This window comes from Canis lupus, chromosome 34 (assembly GCF_048164855.1).
Source record: "Canis lupus baileyi chromosome 34, mCanLup2.hap1, whole genome shotgun sequence".
NCBI classification, from domain to species: Eukaryota; Metazoa; Chordata; class Mammalia; order Carnivora; family Canidae; genus Canis; species Canis lupus.
In genome coordinates, this window is record NC_132871.1 from 15,327,231 (window position 1) to 15,350,388 (window position 23,158).

The following is a 23,158-nucleotide window of genomic DNA, read 5'->3' on the forward strand; positions in this document are numbered from 1 at the left end:
AGTGACCAGGAATGAATGTGGTTTGCCGAAAAGAAGTCCCATTTAGCCATCTCTGTTTCTAGTCTTAGGCTCTTCATAGGCACCACAGTCACAGATGTGGGAAGTAAAGGGGCACATTGTTTTTTGTGGGGTTTCGTATGCGGTGTTTTTTTTCAAACCTTGTCCTTAGAGCAAACACCTCTACCAAGTACTTCCACTGACCTGGCCTGAGCATTGTAATAAGTACATGTACTCCTTGTAGACTAACGTCAGCAGCTTTTCCTCTACTGAAACTTAGGTGTTAAACTGAACTCTAGGTTTCAGAGACGGCATTGAAAATGATTCAGAAAGATTTTTGATAAGTATTTGTAAGCTAACTAACGTATAATAATAAGAGCTAGTTTGTTTTTAGAGGAAAAATTACTTATCAAAGTAGGTACAAAATGCTTTAATTCATGAATGTATATAGAAGTTAGGAATTTTAAGACAAGCTAGTTACTTTTGCTGTCAGCAATAAGGAAATGATTAATTATCCCTTGAAAATGTTTTATCTGTTGCAAAAATGGGATGAATCTCTCAAAATAGGATATTTAAGGTATAATTCCACTTAAGTAAAGTTCAGAACTACAGTAGTAGAAGTCAGGATAGAGATTTCCCTGCTAGCTTGGAGGCAGAGCCAGTGCCTGGACAGAGGCATGAAGAGACGTAGGGGGTTCTGGTTAGGTTAGGTTTGATTGCCAGCTACATAGATAGATTTGCTTTGTGTACCATCTTAGATTTTTTTTAATACAAAGCCATTCTGAAGGACAATATATAAAAACCAGTTTAAGAAGGAAAAAAATACTGATTATATTCCATTATTTAGTTTTTTCAGTACTGATACACAATATTAACCTAGGAAACAAACCCCAATAGAAGTATCACTTCATTGTTCCCTGCATCTTAAAAAATGTGGCACCCCCCAAAAAAAGGCATCATACCCTCTAGCCAAAGTAAACTGATAGTAAAATGGAATGAGAGAAAATTCTAGAAGTCTGGAATTATTATATATGGAGAAATGCAGCTTTCCATATTCAATATAGTATTTGGAAGTTCTTGCCAGAGCAATTAGACAAGAACGAATAAAAGGAAGAAGTAAAAGGGTCACTATTTGCAAATGACATTATATATAGAAAATCCTAAAGACTGTACCTTGGTAAAGTTGCAGGATACAAAAATCTGTTGTATTTCTATACACTACTAATAAACTATCAGAGAAATTAAGAACACAGTCTTTACAGTTGTATCAAGAAGAATAAAATACCTAGGAATAAATTTAACGAAGGAGGTGAAATGTGTACTCTGAAAACTATAAAACATTGATGAAAGGAATTGAAGGCCATGCAAATAAATGGAAATATATCCCTTGCTCATGAATTAGAAGAATATTTAAAAGTCTGTACTACCCAAAGCAATGTAAAAATTGAATGCATGCCCTATCAAAATTCTAATGGCATTTTTCACAAAATAGATCACCCAATTCTAAAATTGGGATGAAATCACTAAAACCCTGAATAGCCAAAGCAGTCTTGAGAAAGAACAACAAAGCCAGAGGCATCAAACTCCTTGATTTTGAGCTATATTTCAAAGCTGTAGCAATCAAAACAGTATGGTATTGGCATAAAAACAGACAAATCAGTGGAACAGAATAGAGAGCCCAGAAATAAACCCAAGCTTAGATGGCTAATTAATTTATGACAAAAGAGGGACGCCCGGGTGGCTCAGCGGTTAAGCACCTGGAGTCCTGGGATCAAGTCCCACGTCGGGCTCCCTGCATGAAGCCTGCTTCTCCCTCTGCCTGTGTCTCTGCCCCCCCCCCCGTGACTATCATAAATAAATAAATTAATTAATTTAAAAAATTATGACAAAAGAGCCAAGATTATACAGTGGAGAAAGGATAGTCTCTTCAATAAATGATGTTGGGGAAACTGGACCACTGCTTTAACCATACAGGAAAATAAATTCAAAATGGATGAAAGCCTTGAACGTAAGCCCTGAATCCATAAAACTACTGGAAGATGTAGCGATTAAGCTCCTTGACATTTGTCTTGGTGAGGATTTGTGGATCTGACACCAAAAGCAAAGGCAACAAAAGCAAAAACAGACCAGTGGGACTACATCAAATAAAAAACCAGTTGCACAGCAAAAGAAACCATCAACAAAATGGGCAGCCTACTAAATGGTAGAAAATATTTGCAAGTCATAGCTGACAAGGGATCAATATTCAAAATCTATAGAGTTGGTACAACGCAATAGCAGGGAAAACAGGGAAGAGATACCTGGATGGCTCAATTGGAAGTGTCCGGCTCTTGATCTCAGGATGAGTTCAAGCCTTACATTGGGCTCCACACTGGGCATAGAGTCTATTTTAAGAAAAGAAAAACAATCTGATTAAAAAATAAGCAGAGTATATGAATAGATACTTCTCCAAAGAAGATATGTGGCCAACAGGTATATGAAAAGGTGCTTGGCGTCACTAATTCAAAACCATAGTCAGGGGGCACCTGGGGGGCTTAATTGATAGAGCACACAACTCTAAATCTCAGGGTTGTGAGTTTAAGCCCCATGTTAGGTGTGGAACCTACTTAAAATAAAAACCACAGTGAGATATCGCCGGATATCTGTTAAAATGGCTATTGAAAAATAAAAAGAAGTGTTGGTGAGGATGTGGAGAACAAGAAACCCTTGTGTACTACTGATAGGAATGTAAATTGGTATGGCCACTGTAGAAAATAGTATGGAGGTTCCTCAAAAAATTAAAAATATAACTACCATATGATCCAGTAATCCTGCCTCTGGGTATTTATCCAAGAAAAGTAAAGCACTAATTAGAAAACATCCCTGTACCCCTCTGTTCACTGCAGCATTATTTATGATAGCCAAGACATGGAAACAACTAAGTGTCCATCAGTGGATGAATGGCTAAAGAAAATGTGGTTTATAGATACAGTGGAATATTTTTCAGCCATGAAAGAAAGGATCTCTTGCCAGTTGCAACAACATGGATGGACCTTGAGCACATTATGCTAAGTGAGATAAGTTAGAGAAAGACAGATACCATATGTCTCACTTATATGTAAAATCTTATTAAAAAAACAGGGACGCCTAGGTGGCTCAGTCGTTGAGTGTCTGCCTTTAGCTCAAGTCATGATCCTGGGGTCCTGGGATCAAGTCCCACATCAGGCTTCCTGCAAGGAGCCTGCCTCTCATGAGTAAATAAATTTAAAAAAACAAAACCACCCAAGCTCATGAATACAGAGAACAGACTGCTGGGAGGCAGGGGGTGGGAGATGAGCGAAATGGACAGAAAGGATCAAAGGTACAAACTTCGAGTTTTAAAATAAGTCTTGGGCAGCCCAGGTGGCTCAGTGGTTTAGTGCCGCCTCCGGCCCAGGGCATGATCCTGGAGACCTGGGATTGAGTCCCACGTCAGGCTCCCTGCATGGAGCCTGCTTCTCCCTGTGTCTCTGCCTCTCTCTCTGTCTCTCTCATGAATAAATAAATAAATAAACCTTTAGAAAAACAAAATCAGTCCTAAGGAGAATAGCTTAAAATTTATCAAAAGAAAACAATTGTCTAAGTTGTTGTACACCTAAAACAATGATAGATATTAGTTTTTAAAAATAATTACCATGCCATCCAGCAATTAGTTTTAGCTATATACCCCAAAAAAGCAAGGATTGAACAGATACTTTTATGCCATTGCTCACAGCAGTATTCAAAATGTCAACAGATAAATGGATAAACAAAATGTGGTATGTACATAAAATGGAGTATTATTCAACCTTAAAAAGCAGTGAAATTCTGATGCATGCTACCACATGGAGAACTCTTAAACATGATGCTAAGTGAAATAAGCCATACACAAAAGGACAAATACTGTATGATTCCACTTACAGAACAGTGGTTACCAAGTGCTGGGGGAAGGACAAGTGGAGAGTCGTTTAATGGTACAGAATTTCATCTTTTGTTTTGACTATTGGATGATGAAAATGATCTGGAGATGAATGACCTTGATGTTTCATAACGTGAATGCACTTAAAATATCACTGAATTGTATACTCAAAATAAAATGCTAATTTTCGTTCTTGGAATAAATTTTTTTAAAACTGGGTACACCTTTCCAACAGGAAATTTAAATGGTAGCAGTAATCATTTAGACTATAAAATCAACAACTAAGGGCTGGGACTTGAGTTTACTTTTGGAATAAGAATTTTAATGCTATAGAATTTTTTGAAGATTTGAATGCTAATGAAGTGAAATACACTTACTGTCTTAAACGTGGTCATTTTACAATAGGAGCCAGCTGACTGATGTGTCAAAGGGGCACAAATTTTAATTTCTGAACTTTTTTTTTTTTAAGGCCTTTATAAGACGCTGTCTGGCCTACCGAAAAGAAGATCGGTTTGATGTGCACCAACTGGCAAATGACCCGTACCTTCTTCCACATATGAGAAGATCAAATTCTTCAGGAAACTTACACATGGCTGGGCTTACAGCATCCCCTACACCCCCTTCTTCAAGCATAATTACTTACTGATTTTCCTCCAAAATTGGCATGATATCTTTGAATTGCTTCCAGATACACACTTGAGTTTGAGAGCATTTGATTGTTTTTTGTTGTTTTCTTTTTCACACAGGACATGGTTGAGAACTATTTGTGAACTGAAGTTCTTCATAGCGTCATTTGTATGAGTGGATCATGGACAATGAATAAAATGTACACTTTTGACTATAACCCTGAGCAGTGAAGGATGACTGCCTGTTGCACAGAAACAGGAATACCGTGTTAAGAAAAATTGTTTGGGGGAACACTGTAAATAACGTTTATAATACTTAAATACATTTGGTTGTTACTAGAGAGTTCTAATATGAAGGGTAGTTTTTCATTATTTAAAAACACATGGAAAAAATATTTCTAACACAAGAACTATAGTGCCTGGATACATTCTTCAGCATTCAGCGGTTAATCTGCTGAAACCAAAGTAAGAACTGAATGACGGTGACAGTTGTGTTTTATAGTAGTAGCATGTGAGAGTTAGAATCTTTGGACTTTGGACAAAGTTACACTTTGTCACTTGCCTATTCTGGCTTTTACCAAGTTGTACCTCGAAACCACATGTCCGTTTTGTTTTTTTGTTTTTTTTTTTACTAGTCATGTTAACGGGAGAGCTATTATTTCTAGATCTACTTTACACCTTTGACAAAATGAGCTGCTTGTTTTGAAATCACTAAATATCTCTGATGTTTTCAGTATGTTTGAATTAAGATATTTTTCCCTTTGTTACCAGGCCTTGTTCATAAACAAGTGACAGTATGTAACCAAATGCAGATCAGACCAGTTCTATGCAGGATAATGATAAATTCCCTTCTAGCTCTATTGTAAATTGTTGTACAGATGTTGTATTTCAATTACCAAGTTTCAGCAGCTTATTCTTGTACAAATGTTTAAAAATATGGCTTTTCTAATTGGATATTGTATTTTTTTTAAGTCTTCTTGAAAGGCGCTTTAATTGCTGCTAAATGATGTTGCTTCTTTGCTAAAAAATCTAATGACCTCCTTAAAGGTGCAAGTTGACTGTACATCGTATTAGAGAGATATTAAAAGCTGGCATTCATTAACAATCAAGGCATATAAAAATGATCCATCTTGGACATGTAGGGTTCACTAAATCAGATTCTTGGGTCAGAATCTTGGGCTGTGGAGCACATAGATAACTAGATTTATAAATTGTTCATGTTTATCCTACATTTCTAGAAGGTTCTTATCAGAAAGGTGGGATGGTGGTCCCATAAATAAGTTTCTTGTGGTTTGTACAGATTTGTTAAAATGTGAACATTTTCTAACTGCCTTGTATGGTAGAAACCATTCTTTTTCAGGATGTTGTATTTTACTCCTGTAAGAATTATTTGTCACATTCATAATGCTGATACTTACATGTAAGTTGTCCATGTTGCCGAAAAAGGAGGTGATACCACAGGTTCTCCTTAATATTGTACAGTTAAACTGTGGCTCTTATTTCTCATGTTGCAAGCCATTTTGTTTTCTCATTGTACATATAGACACATTGTCTCTTAAGATGCTGCTGAAATTGTAGAGAATGTAGCCAAAACAGTAATAAACAATGACAATTAAAATTTAAGGACTATGAAAATTACATTTGAAGGGAGCTTTTAGGATATTAACTGACTTGGCTCCTTCAGAATCAGCTCCAGTAGGTTGTTTAAGTGTACTTCAGGACAGGTAGCAAGAGCTTTAGGCTGTTAAAGTACTAAACCTCATTATCAAGGCTAAGCCTGAGGAGGCACCAGAGCTCTGTGAGGAGTGGCCGCAGGGCTATACCTGCTCCTCTATAGATTAAGATGGAAATTCTGTTTTTAAAAAACACTGATATGGTGATGAAATGTTAACATTAATTGCTTTAGGTGCAGCCTACAACTTATTAGTTTGGTTGTTTGAGTTTTCATCTTTCCAAATCATTAAGTACTGTGTTCATATAGTAATCGTCATTTATTGTCCTAAATTCATTGACCTACTAAGTGGACACATAACTTCTAACAATAGGTGGAATCAGTGATGTAGATGAGATCACTGTGTGACCATACTCTTCAACTGAGTGAAAATGTAGTTCAGGAAACCAGGCCATAACAGGTGACTGCTGCCCAGGAGTGAGCTCAGGGAGCCCTTGAGCATCGAAGATGCACAGGACATAAATCCACTTCGACATCTAAGTTATTCTCAACAAATGCTATAGATTTGGGGTCACATGCCATTAACCCAGCAGGTACAGGATGGCTAACTGAGCCACGGTGAATCATTTACTGTTATCTTCACATGGGAAACAGGGGTCTACCACTGAGTAATTTCAGTCACTGGCTACCTTTGGCTCTAATACCTTCTGAGGCTTACATGGTTTTTGGTCTCCTGGATTCTGTCCTCGGAAATAAAGCAGGTCTTTTTTTCCCTAACACATGAGCTAAGTGTCTCCCTTTAGGAGTCAGGACTGATGCAACATGAAATAGTTTATACATATAATTTAAACATGTTTCTTTGATGTGAATTAGCTGTAGTGTATGCACGTTGAGAGGAAGTGTAGAAACCACTCTAATAATTTGTAAGTCGGGAGTTGAGTAGATTTTTTTTTTTTTTTTTTTTCAAAAACAAAGTCAGGTTTATTTCCTTACCGCCATTCCTTTCTGCTAACAAAACTCAGTTTAAATGGTACATAAAATGTGAACACATACTCTACAAATACCTTACATGAACCCAAAATGGACAGTTTCAGCAAAACATTAAGAGTATATTGTTTGCTGTTCATTACTTATTAAATACAATGTTGATTAACATGTCATTAGCTATGTTTTAGTGCTTAAAGGACACAGTCCTTTAAACTTAAGAATGTAACTAAATTGCTGTTTGAAATGTGAAAAAGTTAGCCTTATATCTTATTCATGAGAGAGTTACAGAGAGAGGCAGAGACACAGGCAGAGGGAGAAGCAGGCTCCATGCAGGAAGCCTGATGTGGGACTCGATCCTGGGACCCACACCCTGAGCCAAAGGCAGACACAACTGCTGAGCCACCCAGGTGTCTCCCACTTTAAATTTTGACACGTTATCTGATCATTTCCCTCCCTAATAGAACTGAACTTAAATGTTCTAAAGGCTTAATCTAATTCAAAAAGTGCTTTAGCAGCTAATTTTTAAGATTCAGCTGGGAAGATGGTGTTATTACAAAGATCCTAAATTCATCCCCTCCCACAGGCATACCAAGTCTATATACGGACCATTTCCCTCTGAAAAAGATCTGAAAATTAGATGAACTGCTCTCCACACCAAAAGATCTAAAGGACCACATTGTGATGGGCAGGAGAGGCAGAGACCGTGTCAAAACCACCCATCCCCGGTGTGGCAACACAATAAGGAGAGATCTCACTAGAGCAGGCTTCAGGAGGAGCATGGAGATGGAGCTCCACAGGGGGCACTTCAGACTCTAGGGTCTGCATCAGAGAGAGAAGCCGCCAGGACATGTGGCTTGGAAAACCCAACAGGGCTGACCTGTAGGAGGTCCCAAAGTGCTACAGGGAACAGAATCACTGCTTGGCTGGCTTGCATGCAGTTTGGCTCACCCGGAGACCCTGAGACCCAGTGAAAAAAATAGCAGCTTGGAAAGCACTTAGCAACCTACAAAGCCGAAAGGGTATCACAGGTGTAGAGGTCTTCCCCGAGGAAAGAATGGTTCAAAAGCCCACTGGGCACACCCTCCTTGTCCTTGGAATCTGCACTAGGAAGATAATCCCTCGAAATGTCTGGCTTTGAGGTTGAACTCCAGGAGAGCCACAGGAAACCAAGTCTCTTCTCTTAAAGGGCCAGGTAACAGTGACCTATTAACAGTCCAAGACCCAGCACAGAAGCAGCATATTGAAAAGCGCCTGGGTGTTAAAGAGGGTTCCATGGTACAATGGTTAGCAGTCTGGACTCTGAAAAGCACCCAGGTTCTACGTGAAGGAGATTTGCTGACTAATTTTAAGGCAAGTGCCAGAGGGACATAGATCTGTAGAAACTTTCTCTGGAAAGGGCAGCACCAGTGGGCACAATTTTCTTGCCTTCAGCCCAGCTAGCCCAATGCTGGCAGGTGCCACTTCTGATACTTCATCCACACTGTTAGCAACACTTGCCCAATTCTGGCATTCGCCTGTAGATCTGACCCACCCAACCCGCTTCTCAGGCACTCCTCCAAAGTAGCTGTCACTCTGCCACAGCTCGTAGTCAGGACTGGCTCCCCTTTAAAGCACCTCTGGCCCTAGGGTTGGAAGCAGCCCTGCCTGCCAGCTCATCCACAAAAATCACTGCAGGGCTTGAAACCAACCTCACTGGGAGTTAGCCGCCACCCCTCGCCCCCATCAGCATGCCAAGAGAAGTCCGTTTAGTCACAACTGGAAGGTATATGCAGCCCACAGAGGAGATCTCTAGAGCCCCTTGTTCTGGTAACCATGGGGGAATTGTACTTCTGGACCCCACAGGACACCAACATGGATATCTCCCAAACCACATAGAGCACTCTACTTATTCTACAGAAACAAATGAGACAGGAATATGGTCCAAATGAAGACAAAATCTCAAAACACAAGCCATCTATCTGATAAAGTAATGGTCATACAGTTGCTCACAGAACTGCGAAGAGTAGATGAACTCAGAACTTCAACAAACGAGTAGAAAATATTTTTTAAAAGCCAGAGGTGAAGAATACAATAAATGAAAGACACTAGAGGCAATCAACAGCAGAGAAGAGGATACAGAAAACAGATCAACAATCTGAAAGAAAGGGTAATGGAAATCAGCCAAGCCAAATGGAAAGAAAATTACGAGGCTAAGTTAAGGGACCCTCTGTGACAATATCAAACATACCAACATTCACATTATAGGGACCCCAAAAAGGGGAAAGGGCAAGCAAGCAGCAAGAAAGTGACAGAGAAATAATGGTAATGGGGAAAGAAATGGATGTCCAGGTCCAGGAAGTACATGGAACCTCCAATAATACTGAACCCAAAGAGTTTCACATCAAGACATCATAATGTCAAACGTTAAAGACTCTCTTAAAAGTCACAAGAGAAAAGCAACTAGTTATATGCAAGGAAATACCCATAAGGCTAACTGAATTTTTCAGCAGAAATATTATAAGCCAGAAGATAGTAGCATGATACACTTAAAGTGTTGAAAAGGAAGGGCACCTGGCTGGCTCATTTGGTAAAGCATGCAACTTTTGATCTTGGGGTTGTGAATTCAAGCCCCACACTGGGCACAGAGCTTACTTAAAAGTGCTAAAAGGAAAAACCTAAAACCAATAACAAAAAGACAAAACCTCAAATAGGTAAAACAGGTAAGTGGGGCACCTGGGTGGCTCAGTGATTGAGAACCTACCTTTGGCTCAGGTCATGATCCCAGGGTTTTAGGGAGCCTGCCTCTCCCTCTGCCTAGGTCTCTGCCTCTCTGTGTCTCTCATGAATAAATAAAATCTTGAAAACAAAAACAAAAACATAGGTAAGCAATCTACCTGATAAAAGTAATGGTCATAAAGATACTCACAGAACTTTGGAAGAGTAGATGAACTTAGGACTTCAACAAAGGGGTAAAAAATTAAAAAGAACCAGAGTCGAAGAATACAATAACTGAAATGAAAACTACTAGGGGCAATCAATTTACAATAACCTGGTTATTGTTAAGGCAAGGTTATCATTCAGAATTGAAGCAAAATTGGGATCCCTGGGTGGCGCAGCGGTTTAGCGCCTGCCTTTGGCCCAGGGCGCGATCCTGGAGACCCGGGATTGAATCCCACATCGGGCTCTCGGTGCGGGGAGCCTGCTTTTCCCTCTGCCTCTGTCTCTCTCTCTCTCTCTGTGACTATCATAAATAAATTAAAAAAAAAAAAAAAAGAATTGAAGCAAAATTGGATTTTTCAGACAAGAGTCAAAAGACTACTAAACTGGCCTTCAAAGAAATGCTAAATTGAGAGAAAATGCTATAAGAAGAAAATTATGAAAGAAAAAATTTCACTAGTAAAAGCAAACTTACGAACTTAGGGTAAAGCTTACAAGACAAGCATAAAATCACCTATGTCTAAAACAGTTAAAAGACAAAATTAAAGGATGTAAAATAGGGCAGCCCTGGTGGCCCAGCGGTCTAGTGCTGCCTTCAGCCTGGGGTGTGATCCTGGAGACCCAGGATCGAGTCCCACGTCAGACTCCCTGCATGGAGCCTGCTTTTCCCTCTGCCTGTTTCTCTCTCTCTGTCATGAATATATAAAATCTTTAAAAATAATAAAAGGATGTAAAATATGTCAAATACATAAATTATGTGGGGAATAAGGAGTAAAAAATGTGCTCTTAGAATGTATCCAAGCTTAACATCCATCAATTTAAAATAGATTGCTATATACATAGGGTATATGAACCCCTAAACCTGTGATAGATTAAGAAAAAATTCCAAGCATAAGAAAAAGTCATTGAATAACAAGACAGGAAGAGGAGGAAAAAGGAACAGAGAACTACAAAAACAATGACCAAAAATGGTAATAAGTACATAGCTACCAATAATTACTTTAAATGTAAATGGACTAAATGCTCCAAAAGACATAAAAGGAATGCACAGATTAAAAAAAAAAAAGACCCATTTATATGCTGCCTACAAGAGATGTACTTCAAACCTAAAGGCAGAAACCAAAAGTAAAGGGATGGAGAGAGAGATTTCACGCAAACGGAAGCAAAAAAGCCAGGATAGCAATACTTAAATACATCACACAAAGTAGACTTTAAAATAAAGACTGGAATAACAGACAAGGGCATTACATAATGATAAAGGAGTCAATCCAACAAGGTAACAAACAGCTATATGTATCTGCACTCAATACTGGAGCACCTCAATATTCAAGGCAAATATATTAAGAAACATAAAAGGAGAAATTGATAGTAATATAATAACAGTAGGGGACTTTGACAGCTCCCTCACATCAATGGATAGATCATCCAGGCAGAAAACTCAATAAGAAAAGAATAGCTTTCAATGATAGATTAGATCAGATGATCTCTACGGATATATAGAACATTCAATCAAAAACAGAAGAACACCTGGGTGGCTCAGTGGTTGAGCATCTGCCTTTGGCTCAGGTCGTGATCCCGAGGTCCTGGGATCAAGTCCCGCATCAGGCTCACTGCAGGGAGCCTGCTTCTCCCTCTGCCTATGTCTCTGCCTCTCTTTGTGGTTCTCATGAACAAATAAGTAAAATCTTTAAAACAAAAACAGCACATTCTTTTCAAGTGCATATGAAACATTCTTCTGGATAGATCACATGCTAGGCACAAAACAAATCTCAATAAATATAAGTTAAAATGTCCCAGCATCTTCTCCAACCACAATGGTATGAAAATAGAAATCAACTAAAAGAAAAACTGGAAAAAAAAAACCTCATGGAGACTAAAAATGCTACAACTAAAAAACCAATAGGTCAATGAAGATATCAAATTTTAAAAACTGAAGACAAAATACATATTCCAAAATATTTGGGACACAATAAATGCAGTTCTAAGAGGGAAGTTTATAGTGATGCAGACCTACCTGAAGAAACAAGAAAATTCTTACACAAATTAGCCCTAAAGGAACAGAAAGCAAAGCATGCCCATAGTTGAAAGAAGAAAATAATGAAAATCAATGTGGAAATAAGTGAAATGGAGAAGAAAATGACAATATAGGGCAGCCCAGGTGGCTCAGTGGGTTAGCACCACCTTCAGCCCAGGGTATGACCCTGGAGACCCGGGACCAACTCCTATGTCGGGCTCCCTGCGTGGAGCCTGCTTCTCCCTCTGCCTATGTCTCTGCATCTCTGTGTGTGTGTCTCTCATGAATACATAAAATCTTAAAAAAAAAGAAAAGAAAATGACAATATAAAAGATGAAACTAAGAGCTGGTTCATAAACAACTGATAAACATTTAGGCAGATTTATCAAGAAAAAAGAATCAGAAATGAAAGAAATTATAACCAACTCCATAGAAAGGATTATAGGGAGACTACTACAAACAATTATATGCCAAGAAATAGAATAACCTAGAAGAAATGGATAAATTCCTAGAACCATAACCATCTCCCAAGGCTGAAATCAGGGGAAAAAAAGAAAATGAGAATAGACAATTTAGTAGGATACTGAATGAGCAATCAAAAACCTCCCAACAAACAGAAGTCCAGGACCAGATGGCTTCAGAGGTGAATTCTACTAAACATTTGAGAAAGAGTTAATACCCATCCTTCTCAAACTATTCCAAACATTGGAAGAGGACGAAAACATTCAGATAGATTCTATGAGCCCAGCATTACCATGATACCAAAAGCAGACAAACTACACAAAAGAAAACTATAGAGTAATATTCCTGATAAACATAATTGCAAAATTCCTAACAAAATACTAGCAAATTTGACTCAGCAATAAATTTAAATGATCATTCACCACAATCAGATGGAATTTATTCCAGGGATGCAAGGATGGTCCAATGTCTGCCAATCAATCAATGTGATATACCACATTAACGAAGTGAAGGATAAAAATCATTTGATTGTCTCAATAGATACAGAAAAAGATTTGACAAAATTCAACATCCATTTGTGATAAAATGTCTCAGCAAAGTGGGCATAGATGGAACATATCTTCATACAATAAAGGCCATATATATAAAAAAAACATAGCTAACATCATACACAATAGTGAAAAGTTGAAAGACCAGGAAGAAGACAAGGATGCCCACTCTCACCACATTCATTCAGTAGTATTGGAAGTCCTAGTCAAAACAGGAAAAATAAAGACATCCAAATTGGTACAAATGAAGTTAAACTGTCACTATTTGCAAATGACATAATAATATATATACAGGACTCTTAACACTCTAAAAACTACTGGAACTAATAAATGAATTCAGTAAAGCTTCAGGATACAAAATCAACACACAGAAATTGGTTGTGTTTTTATATACTAATATCTAGCAAAAAGAGACATTAAGAAAACAAGTTTACTTAAAATTTCATCAAAAAGAATAAAATAGAATAAAATAAAAAAAATACCCAAGAATAAATTTAACCAAGGAAATGAAAGACATGTACCCTTGAAAACTAATAGACACTGATAAACTGAAGATGACACAAATGGTAAAACAGCCCATGCTCAGGGATTGGAAGATTTAATATTGTTAAAATGTCCACACTGCCCAAAGCAACTATAGATTCAATGCAATCCCTATCAAAATGCCAATAGCATTTTTTTTTTACAGAACTAGAATAATCCTAAAATTTGTACAGAACCACAAAAGATCCCAAATAACCAAACCAATCTTGAGAAAAAGAAAAAAGAAAAAAGCTGAAGATGTCATATTTCCCAGATTTCAAACTATACTACAAAACAATACTAATCAAAACAAACACTCAACTGCTGAACCACCCAGGCATCCCTATCAGATGATTTTTTTTAAAGATTTTATTTATTCATGATAGAGACACAGAGAGGCACAGACATAGGCAGAGGGAGAAGCAGTCTCCATGCAGGGAGCCCCACGTGGGACTCGATCCCGGGTCCCCAGGATCACACCCTGGGCCAAAGACAAGCACTAAACCACTGAGCCATCTGGGCGTCCCATCAGACAATTTCTTAAAAAGAGTTTATCTATCTATTTGAGAGAAAGCATGAGTATGTGTGTGTGGTGGGGCGGGGGGGGGGGCAGGTACAGCAGGAGAGGAAGCAGCAGACTCCCCACCGAGCAGGGAGCCCAAAGCAGGGCTCCATCCCAGGACCCCTAAGATCACAACCCCAGCCAAAGGCAGATTCTGAACTGACTGAGCCACTCAGACACCCCCCATCAGCTGATTTATTTATTTATTTAAGCAGAAACTGCAGGCCAGAAGGGAGTGGCATGATGCATTCAAAGAGCTGAAGTCAAGAATACTCTACTACCTGGCAAGTTTATCATTCAGAATTGACAGAAAGATAAAGAGTTTTCCAGACAAACAAAAGTTAAGGAATTCATCAACACTAAAACCAGGCTTATAAGAAATGTTAAAGAGACGTCTTTAAGTGGGAAAAAAAGGCCATAATAAGAGAATTATGAATTAAAATATATAAAATATGACAGCATATACATGAGTGGAGTAGGGGAGTAAAACAGTTCTTTCAGAATGTGTTTGAATTTAAGTGACCATTAACTTAAAATAGACTGCTATATACTTAGGATGTTATAGATGAACTTCGCAGTTACCACAAACCAAGAAGTTGTATAATAAATACACAAAAAATAAAGAGAAGGAAAGCCAAGCATACCACTATAGAAAGTCATCAATCTGAAGGAAAGAGCAAGAGAAGAAAGGGACAGAAAAGAACAAAAGCAACGGAGAGACACTTAACAAAATGGCAGTAAGTTCATATCAATAATTAATTGAAATGTACATGGCCTAAATGCTCCCATCAAATGACACAGGGTGGCAGAATGGATAAAAAAAAAAAAAAAAAAAAACAAGCCCCAGGGGCACCTTGGTGGCTCAGTGGTTGAGTGTCTGCCTTTGGCTCAGGTCGTGATCCTGGGGTTCTGGGACTGAGTTCCACATTGGGCTCCCCATAGGGAGCCTGCTTCTCCCTCTGCCTGTGTCCCTGCCTCTCTCTGTGTGTCTCTCGTGAATAAATGAATTTTTAAAATCTTTTAAAAAAACAAAACAAAACAAAAAAACGACCCATTCTGTATGCTGCCTTAAAGAGACTCACTTCACATCTAAAGATACGTACAGACTGAAAGTGAAGGGATTGGAAAAGACATTCTGTTCAAATGAAAGCAGAATAAAAGCCAGGGTAGGGCACTTATATCAGACAAACAAAGACCGTAAGTAAGAGACAAAGAAGGGCATTACATAATGATAAAGAGGTCAATCCAACAAGACAATGTAACAATTGTAAACATTTATACACCCAACATTGGAGCATCTAAATACATAAAATATTAACAGAAATAAAGGGAGAACTTGACAGCAATAGGACAACAGTAAGGAACTTTAACACCTCAGTTATATCAATGGCTAGATCATCCAGGCAGAAAACCAATATGGAAAGTTCTTTTTTTTTTAAGATTTTATTTATTTATTCATAGAGACACAGAGAGAGAATGAGAGGCAGAGACACAGGCAGAGGGAGAAGCAGGCTCCATGCAGGGAACCTGACGTGGGACTCGATCCAGAGTCTCCAGGATCACGCCCTGGGCTGCAGGTGGTGCTAAACCGCTGCACCACCGGGGTTGCCCTGGAAAGTTCTTTGAATGATACATTAGACTATATGGACTTCAGATATATACAGAATACTCCATCAAAAAACCAAAAGAATATACAAGAGAAATATAGAATTATTTTCAAGGGCATATAGAACATTCTCCAGGATAGGAGATAACAGGATATCCAGGAACTCCAGGATAACAGTTCACATATTAGGTCACAAAACAAATCTCAATAAATTTTAGAAAAGTGAAATCATATGCATCTTTTCTAACCACAACATTATGAAAATAGAAATTGATCACAAAAATTGGGAAAGGTACAAAAGTGTGGAGGCTAAACAATGTACTAGCTACTGAATGGGTCAATGAAGAAATCAAAGAATTAAAAAAAATTAAAAAAAATTAAAAAAAAAAAACAACATGTTGACAAATGGAAATGAAAACACAATGGTCCAAAATTCTTAGGACATTGGAGAAGGCACTTCTACGAGGAAAATTTGCAGCAATCCATGCCTACCTCAAGAAATAAAAAAATCTCTAACAATCTAGCCTTACAACTAAAGGTACTAGAAAAGTCAGGACAAAGCCCAATGTTAGTAGAATAAATTAAATAATAAGATGAAAGCAAAAATAAATGAAAGAGACTTAAAAAAATAGAAGAGATCAATAAAGCCAGGAGCTGATTCTTTGAAAAAAAAAAAAAAATCGATAGATCTTTAGCCAGATTCATCAAGAAAAAAAAAAGGGGGACACAAAATCAGAAATGAAAGAGAAGTAACAACCAATGCCACAAATAGAAAGGATTATAAGATAATACTATGAAAAGTTAGACCAACAAATTGGACAACTTTGAAGAAATGGATAAATTCCTAAAAACATACAAACTTCCAAACTGAATCAGAAAGAAATAGAAAATCTGAATGGACCAATTACTAGTAAAGAAATTGAATCAATAATCAAAACTCCCAACAAACAAAAATCCAGGACCAGACAGATTCACAGGTGAATTCTACCAAATATTTGAAAAGAGTTAATACTTATTCTCCTCAAACTATTCCAAAAACTAGAATAGGAAAGAAAGCTTCCATATATATTCTATGAGGCCAGCATTACTCCAATACCAAATCCACACAAAGACACTACAAAAAACAAAAACTATAGGCCAATATCCCTTATGGATATAGTTGTAACAATCCTCAAAAAAATATTATTAGCAAACTTCATTCAACAATATATTAATAGGGGCCATCTGGCTGGCTCAGTTGGAAGAGAATACTACTTTTGATCTTAGGGTTGAGTTTGAGGCCCATGTTGGCTGTAAAAATTACTTAAAAATAAAATCTTAAAAAAGAAACCCAAACAACAATATATCATCAATAGGATCATTCATAAAAATCAAATGGAATTTATTCTGGGGATGCAAGGATGGTTTAATATTCATAAGTCAATGCGATACACAACATCAACAAAATGAAAAATAAAAATCATATTTCAATGGATGCAGCAAAAGCACTTGACAAAATTCAATATCCATTCATGATAAAAACTCTCAATAATGTGGACTTAGAGGAAACATACCTCAACATAATAAAGGCCACTTATGATGAAGACAAAGCTAACATCATACTCAATGGTGAAAAACTAAAAGCTTTTTCTCTATTACAAAGTTGTGATCATCAAAACAGTGTGGTACTGGCACAAAAACAGACCCATAGATCAATGGGACAGAATACAGAACCCAGAAATGGACCCTCAACTCTACTAATATTTGACAAAGCAGGAAAGAATATCCATTGGAAAAAGGACAGTCTACTCAACAAGTGATGTTGGGAAAATTGGACAGCTACATGCAAAAGAATGAAATTAGACCATTTTCTTATACCATACACAAAGATAAACTCAAAATGGTTGAAAGATCTAAATGTGAGACAAGAATCCATCAAAATCCTAGAGGAGAACATAGGCAACAACCTTTTTGAACTTGGCAAAGACACATCTATGAAAGCAAGGGAAACAAAACCAAAAATGAACTACTGGGACTTAATCACGATAAAAAAAAAACTTCTGCACAGCAAAAGAAACAGTAAACAGAACTAAAGACAGTCAACAGAACTAAAAGACAGGGATGCCTGGGTCGCTCAGCAGTTGAGTGACTTCCTTCGGCCCAGGGTGTGATCCTAGGTCCCACATTGGGCTTCCTGCAGGGAGCCTGCTTCTCCCTCTGCCTGTCTCTCTCTCTCTCTCTCTCTCTCTCTGTGTCTTTCGTAAATAAATAAAAATCTTTAAAAAAAACCAAAACACTAAAAGACAACTTACAGAATGGGAGAAGGTATTTGCAAATGACATATCAGATAAAGGGCTAGTATCCAAGATCTATAAAGAACTTATCAAACTCAACACCCAAGAAACAAACAATCCAATCATGACATGGGCAGAAGACATGAACAGACATTTCTCTAAAGAAGACATACACATGGCCACCAAGCATGTGAGAAAATGCTCCACATCACTTGGCATCAGGGAGATACAAATCAAAACCATGATGAGATACCAAGTCACACCAGTGAGAATGGTGAAAATTAACAAGACAGGAAACAACAAATGTTGGCGAGGATGTGGCGAAGGGGGAACCCTCTTGCATTGTTGGTGGGATGGCAAGCTGGTGTAGCCGCTCTGGAAAACTGTGTGGAGGTTCCTCAAAGTTAAAAATAGAGCTACCCTATGACTCAGCAATTGCACTGCTGGAGATTTATCCCAAAGATACAGATGCAGTGAAATGCTGGGACACCTGCACCCCAATGTTCATAGCAGCAATGTCCACCATAGCCAAACTGTGGAAGGAGCCATGATGTCCATCGACAGATGAATGGATAAAGAAGATGTGGTCTATACATACAATGGACAGCCATCAGAAAGGATGAATACCCACCATTTGCTTGATGTGGATGGAACTGGAGGGTATTATGCTGAGTGAAATGAGTCGATCAGAGGACAATCATCATATGGTTTCACTCACATGTGGAATATAAGAAATAGTGAAAGGGATTATAAGGAAAAGGAGGGGAACTGAGTGGGAAAAATTAGAGAGGGAGACAAACCATGAGAGACTCCTAACTCAGGAAACAAACAAAGGATTACAGAAAGGGAGGTAGGTGGAGGGATGGGGTGACTGAGGGACGGGCAATGAGGAGGGCTCTTGATGGGATGAGCACTAGGTATTATACTACATGTTGGCAAACTGAATTTAAATAAAAACAAATGTTAAAAAAAAAAAAAGCTTTTTCTCTGAGATTAGGAAGACAAGGATGTTTATTTATTCTTGCCACTTTTATTCAACATAGTATCAGAAATCCTAGCCAGCAATCAGACAAGAAATAAAAGGCATCCAAATTGGTAAAAGAAATTAAACTGTCACTATTTGCAGATGACATACTATATGTAGGAAACCCTAAAGACTCTGTTGAAAGTAATAAATGAAGTCAATAATATTTTTACGGTAACAGATGATAACTATACTTATAATGGTGAACATTTCATATAAATGTCAAATCAATATATGGTACACCTGAAACTAAAATAATAGCGTATTTCAATTATACTTCAGCTTAAAAAGTAATCCAGAAAATAACAAGTGTTCACAAGGTTGTAAACAAATTGATATACTTAGGCACTGTTGATGGAAATGTAAAATGGTGTCTCTGCTATAAAAAAATAAAATGATTTTTCAAAAAATAATGTAATTGCTACACTATCCAGGAATTCCACTTCTGGGTACCTATACAAAAGTGATAACAGTGACTTGTCAAGATATTTGTACACTGATGTTCATAGGAGCATTTTTCACAATAGTCAAGGAGTGGAAGTAACTCATTATCCATAGATGAATGGGTAAATGAAATGTGGTATACATACAATGGAATATTATTCAGCCTTAAAAAGGTAGGAAATTCTGAAATATGTTACAGCATGGATGATCCTTGCGGGCATTATGTTAAGCAAATAAGCCAGTCACAAAAATGGATATAATGTATGATTTCACTTATATGAGATACATAAAGTAATAAAATTCATAGAGAGAAAGTAGGATGGTGGTTGCCAGGTACTGGCAGAGGAGAGAATGGGTAGTTTTTTGCTTAGTGGATAGTTTGTTTTATAAGATGAGGAGTTCCAGAAATAACTCATAGTGATCGATGCGTAACAATGTGAATATATTTAATGCCATGAAACTGTACACTTAAAAATGGTTAAAATTAAATAAAAATTAAGATTAAGGGGATCCCTGGGTGGCTCAGTGGTTTGGCACCTGCCTTTGGCCCAGGGCGTGATGCGGGGGTCCCAGGATCAAGTCCCATGTCGGGCTCCTTGCATGGAGCCTGCTTCTCCCTCTGCCTGTGTCTCTGCCCCTCTCTCTCTCTCTCTCTCTATCATGAATAAAATAAATAAAAAATCTTTTAAAAAATTAAGATTAAATAAAAATATGGCTCAGAAAAATAAAAGTGTTTTAGTGACTTGTTTGAATTAGATTTTCTAGAATGTACACATCTTCATTTACTTTACCCTGCTTTCACCTATCTCCCCACCCATTTTTAATGACCCCCCCCCCAGGAATTTTTAAGTTTTGAATGGGAAAGATTTGAGTAAATGTGTATAAACCAACTTCAAAAAACTGCATAGAGCCAGAGAAGAACTTAGAAGAATTATTTTTAGTTAGGACCAAAATGCATGGTTTTTACCCAGAAATCATCATTTAAAATATGAGGAATATACTTTATCTACATACATGTGACTGTTTTAAGAAGGACAATACAATATACTAGTAAGAAATCAGATTCTGGAACCAGATTCTTTGGGTCCAAATGTCAACTGTTACTTACTACCCATGTTTCAGATTCCTCATCTGAAAATGAGGATAATAGTACCCACTATATTGTGGTTGTAAGGTATAAACAAGTTCAAATATATAAAGTACTTAGAACCATGCCCACCACTTTTAATACCTTGTAGAATAAGCTATTATTGGGCAGCCCGGGTGGCTCAGCAGTTTAGCGTCACCTTCAGCCCAGGGCATGATCCTGGAGACCCAGGATCGAGTCCCACATCAGGCTCCCTGCATGAAGCCTGCTTCTCCCTCTGCCTGTGTGCCTGCCTCTCTCTCTCTCTCTCTCTCTCATGAATAAATAAATAAAATATTAAAAAAAAAAAAAAGAAAAGAAAAGAAATCAGACCTAGCTTTTCATCCCAGGCTTTCTTAATAATTGTGTCACCTTAGATAAGCCACTGATCTCTCTAGGCTTACCTTCTGAATCTGTAAACTGTTTATACTAATAGCACCTGCTTTGTAGGCACCTGGCACCAGAACTGGGCTCAAAAGTTTCTCCAACTGATATGGCATGGGTTCTGACCCTCTGCAGGAGAGGGTTAAGAGGCCCCTATCTCAGAGTCATTGTGGTACACCTTGAAGAAGGGTGAGAGCAGTTGGGATGAGGAGCTCAGAAGATTTGAGGCAGCAGCCATTTATTAACCAATGTTGAAGTATTTCTATATTTTACTTCATATCTGTGCATAACTACTTAGTATGAACCCTGCCTGTCACCAATGACATATACCTGTTTCCATAAATAACTTCCTTCTTCGCTCCAGTACCTACAGCTCTTTGGAAGTTTGCATATCCAGTGACTTGCACATCTAAGACACATGACTATTGTGAGTTGGAGACTTTACTGGTATCTGTTTCCAGAGTTCTATCCTTTTCTTCTTCACTTTAATGATCTTGTTTGGATCTCAAGATTATTTATGTTTAAGCCACTGTGAATATTAACTAACACCGTGGTGGTTGCTGAACCAATGAAACAATTTATTAATTTTTTGAACAATTTTAACTTCATCAGTAAGGATTTTTAAAATTTTATGCCTATGAGCTTCCTTCACAGAAATATAAAGTATATATTCTCTATATATGTGTATATATGCAGTTATTGGTAAAAAAAATTTATAAGACATTGAGCATGTCTAATGGTAACTAGAAAGCAAAAACCTATAATAGGGATGCCTGGGTGGCTCAGTGGTTGAGTATCTGCCTTTGGTTCAGGTTGTGATCCCGGGGTCCTGGGATCAAGTCCCACATTGGGCTCCATGTAGGAAGCCTGCTTCTCCCTCTGCCTATGTCTCTGCCTCTCTCTCTGTGTCTCTCATGAATAAATAAAATCTTTAAAAAAAAAAGCAAAAACCTATAATAGATACACAAAAGATAAAGGGATCATAACACTACAGAAAATCAAATCACAAAAGAGAGCAAGAAGAAAGGAACTGAAGAACTACAGAAGAGCCAGAAAACAATGAACAAAATGGCAGTAAGTACATATATGACAATAATTACCTTAAATGTAAATGGACTAAATTATCCAATCAAAAGACATAGAGTACCTGAATGAATAAAAAACAAGACTTACCTAAATGCTACCTAAAAGAGATTCATGTCAGATATAATGACACACATAGACTAGAAGTGAATAAATGGAAAAAGATATTCCATGCAAATGGAAACCAGAAATAAAGTGGGTATCTCTACTTAGACAAAAATAGACATTAAAATAGAGACTGTAAAAAATAAAATAAAATAATAAAATAAAATAAAATAAAATAAAATAGAGACTGTAATAAAAGATAAGAGTGTAACAGTGATAAACAATCGATTCAATAAGGGGACATAACATTTTAAATAACTATGCACCCAACATAGAAGCACCTAAAGTATATAAAGTAAATATTAACAAATCTAAAGGAAAAAACAGTAATACAATAGAAGTAGGGGACTTCTTTTTTTTTTTTAAAGCAGTGTTTGTTTGTTTGTTTTAAAGATTTTGCCTGTTTATTCATGAGAGACACGCAGAGAGAGGCAGAGACATAGGCAGAGAGAGAAGCAGCCCCCCCACCCCCCACCCATGAGCAGCCTGTTATGGGACTTGATGCCAGGACCCAAGGATCATGACCTGAGCCAAAGGAAGACACTCAACCACTGTACCACCCAGGTGCCCCAGTAGGGGACCTTAATACCCCACTTTCATCAATGGATAAACCATCCAGACCAAAAAAAAAAAAAAAGAAGCATCAGCCTTAAGTGACACATTAGGCCAGAAGAAATTAACAGATATACACAAAACATTCCATCCCCCCAAAACCCAGAATATACATTCTTCTCAAGTGCACATGCAACATTCTCCAGAATAGATCATATATTAGGCCACAAAACAAGCCTTAATCAATTTAAGAAGACAAATCATATTAAGCATCTTTACCAACCACAATAGCACAAAACTAGAAATCAATTATATGAAAAAACTAGAAAATTCATAAAT

General features: G+C 37.6%; 1 protein-coding gene and 1 long non-coding RNA gene across 5 annotated transcripts in view; one reads left to right on the plus strand and one right to left on the minus strand.

Moving 5' to 3' along the window:
* TLK1 (tousled like kinase 1) overlaps positions 1 to 6,162 on the plus strand; it is a 150,025-nt gene extending 143,863 nt beyond the window's left edge. For all 4 annotated transcript variants that reach the window (XM_072810868.1, XM_072810869.1, XM_072810867.1 and 1 more), the window contains one exon: positions 4,383 to 6,162. In XM_072810868.1, coding sequence (XP_072666969.1) covers positions 4,383 to 4,559 — 177 coding nt within the window. In that variant the 3' untranslated portion in view covers positions 4,560 to 6,162. The remainder of the gene's footprint in view (positions 1 to 4,382) is intronic.
* The window catches only part of LOC140624157 (uncharacterized), a 37,126-nt gene that overhangs the window by 564 nt on the left and 13,404 nt on the right, over positions 1 to 23,158 (minus strand). Inside the window, exon 2 of the long non-coding RNA XR_012023681.1 lies at positions 2,298 to 2,381. This is a non-coding gene — a long non-coding RNA (uncharacterized lncRNA). The remainder of the gene's footprint in view (positions 1 to 2,297; positions 2,382 to 23,158) is intronic.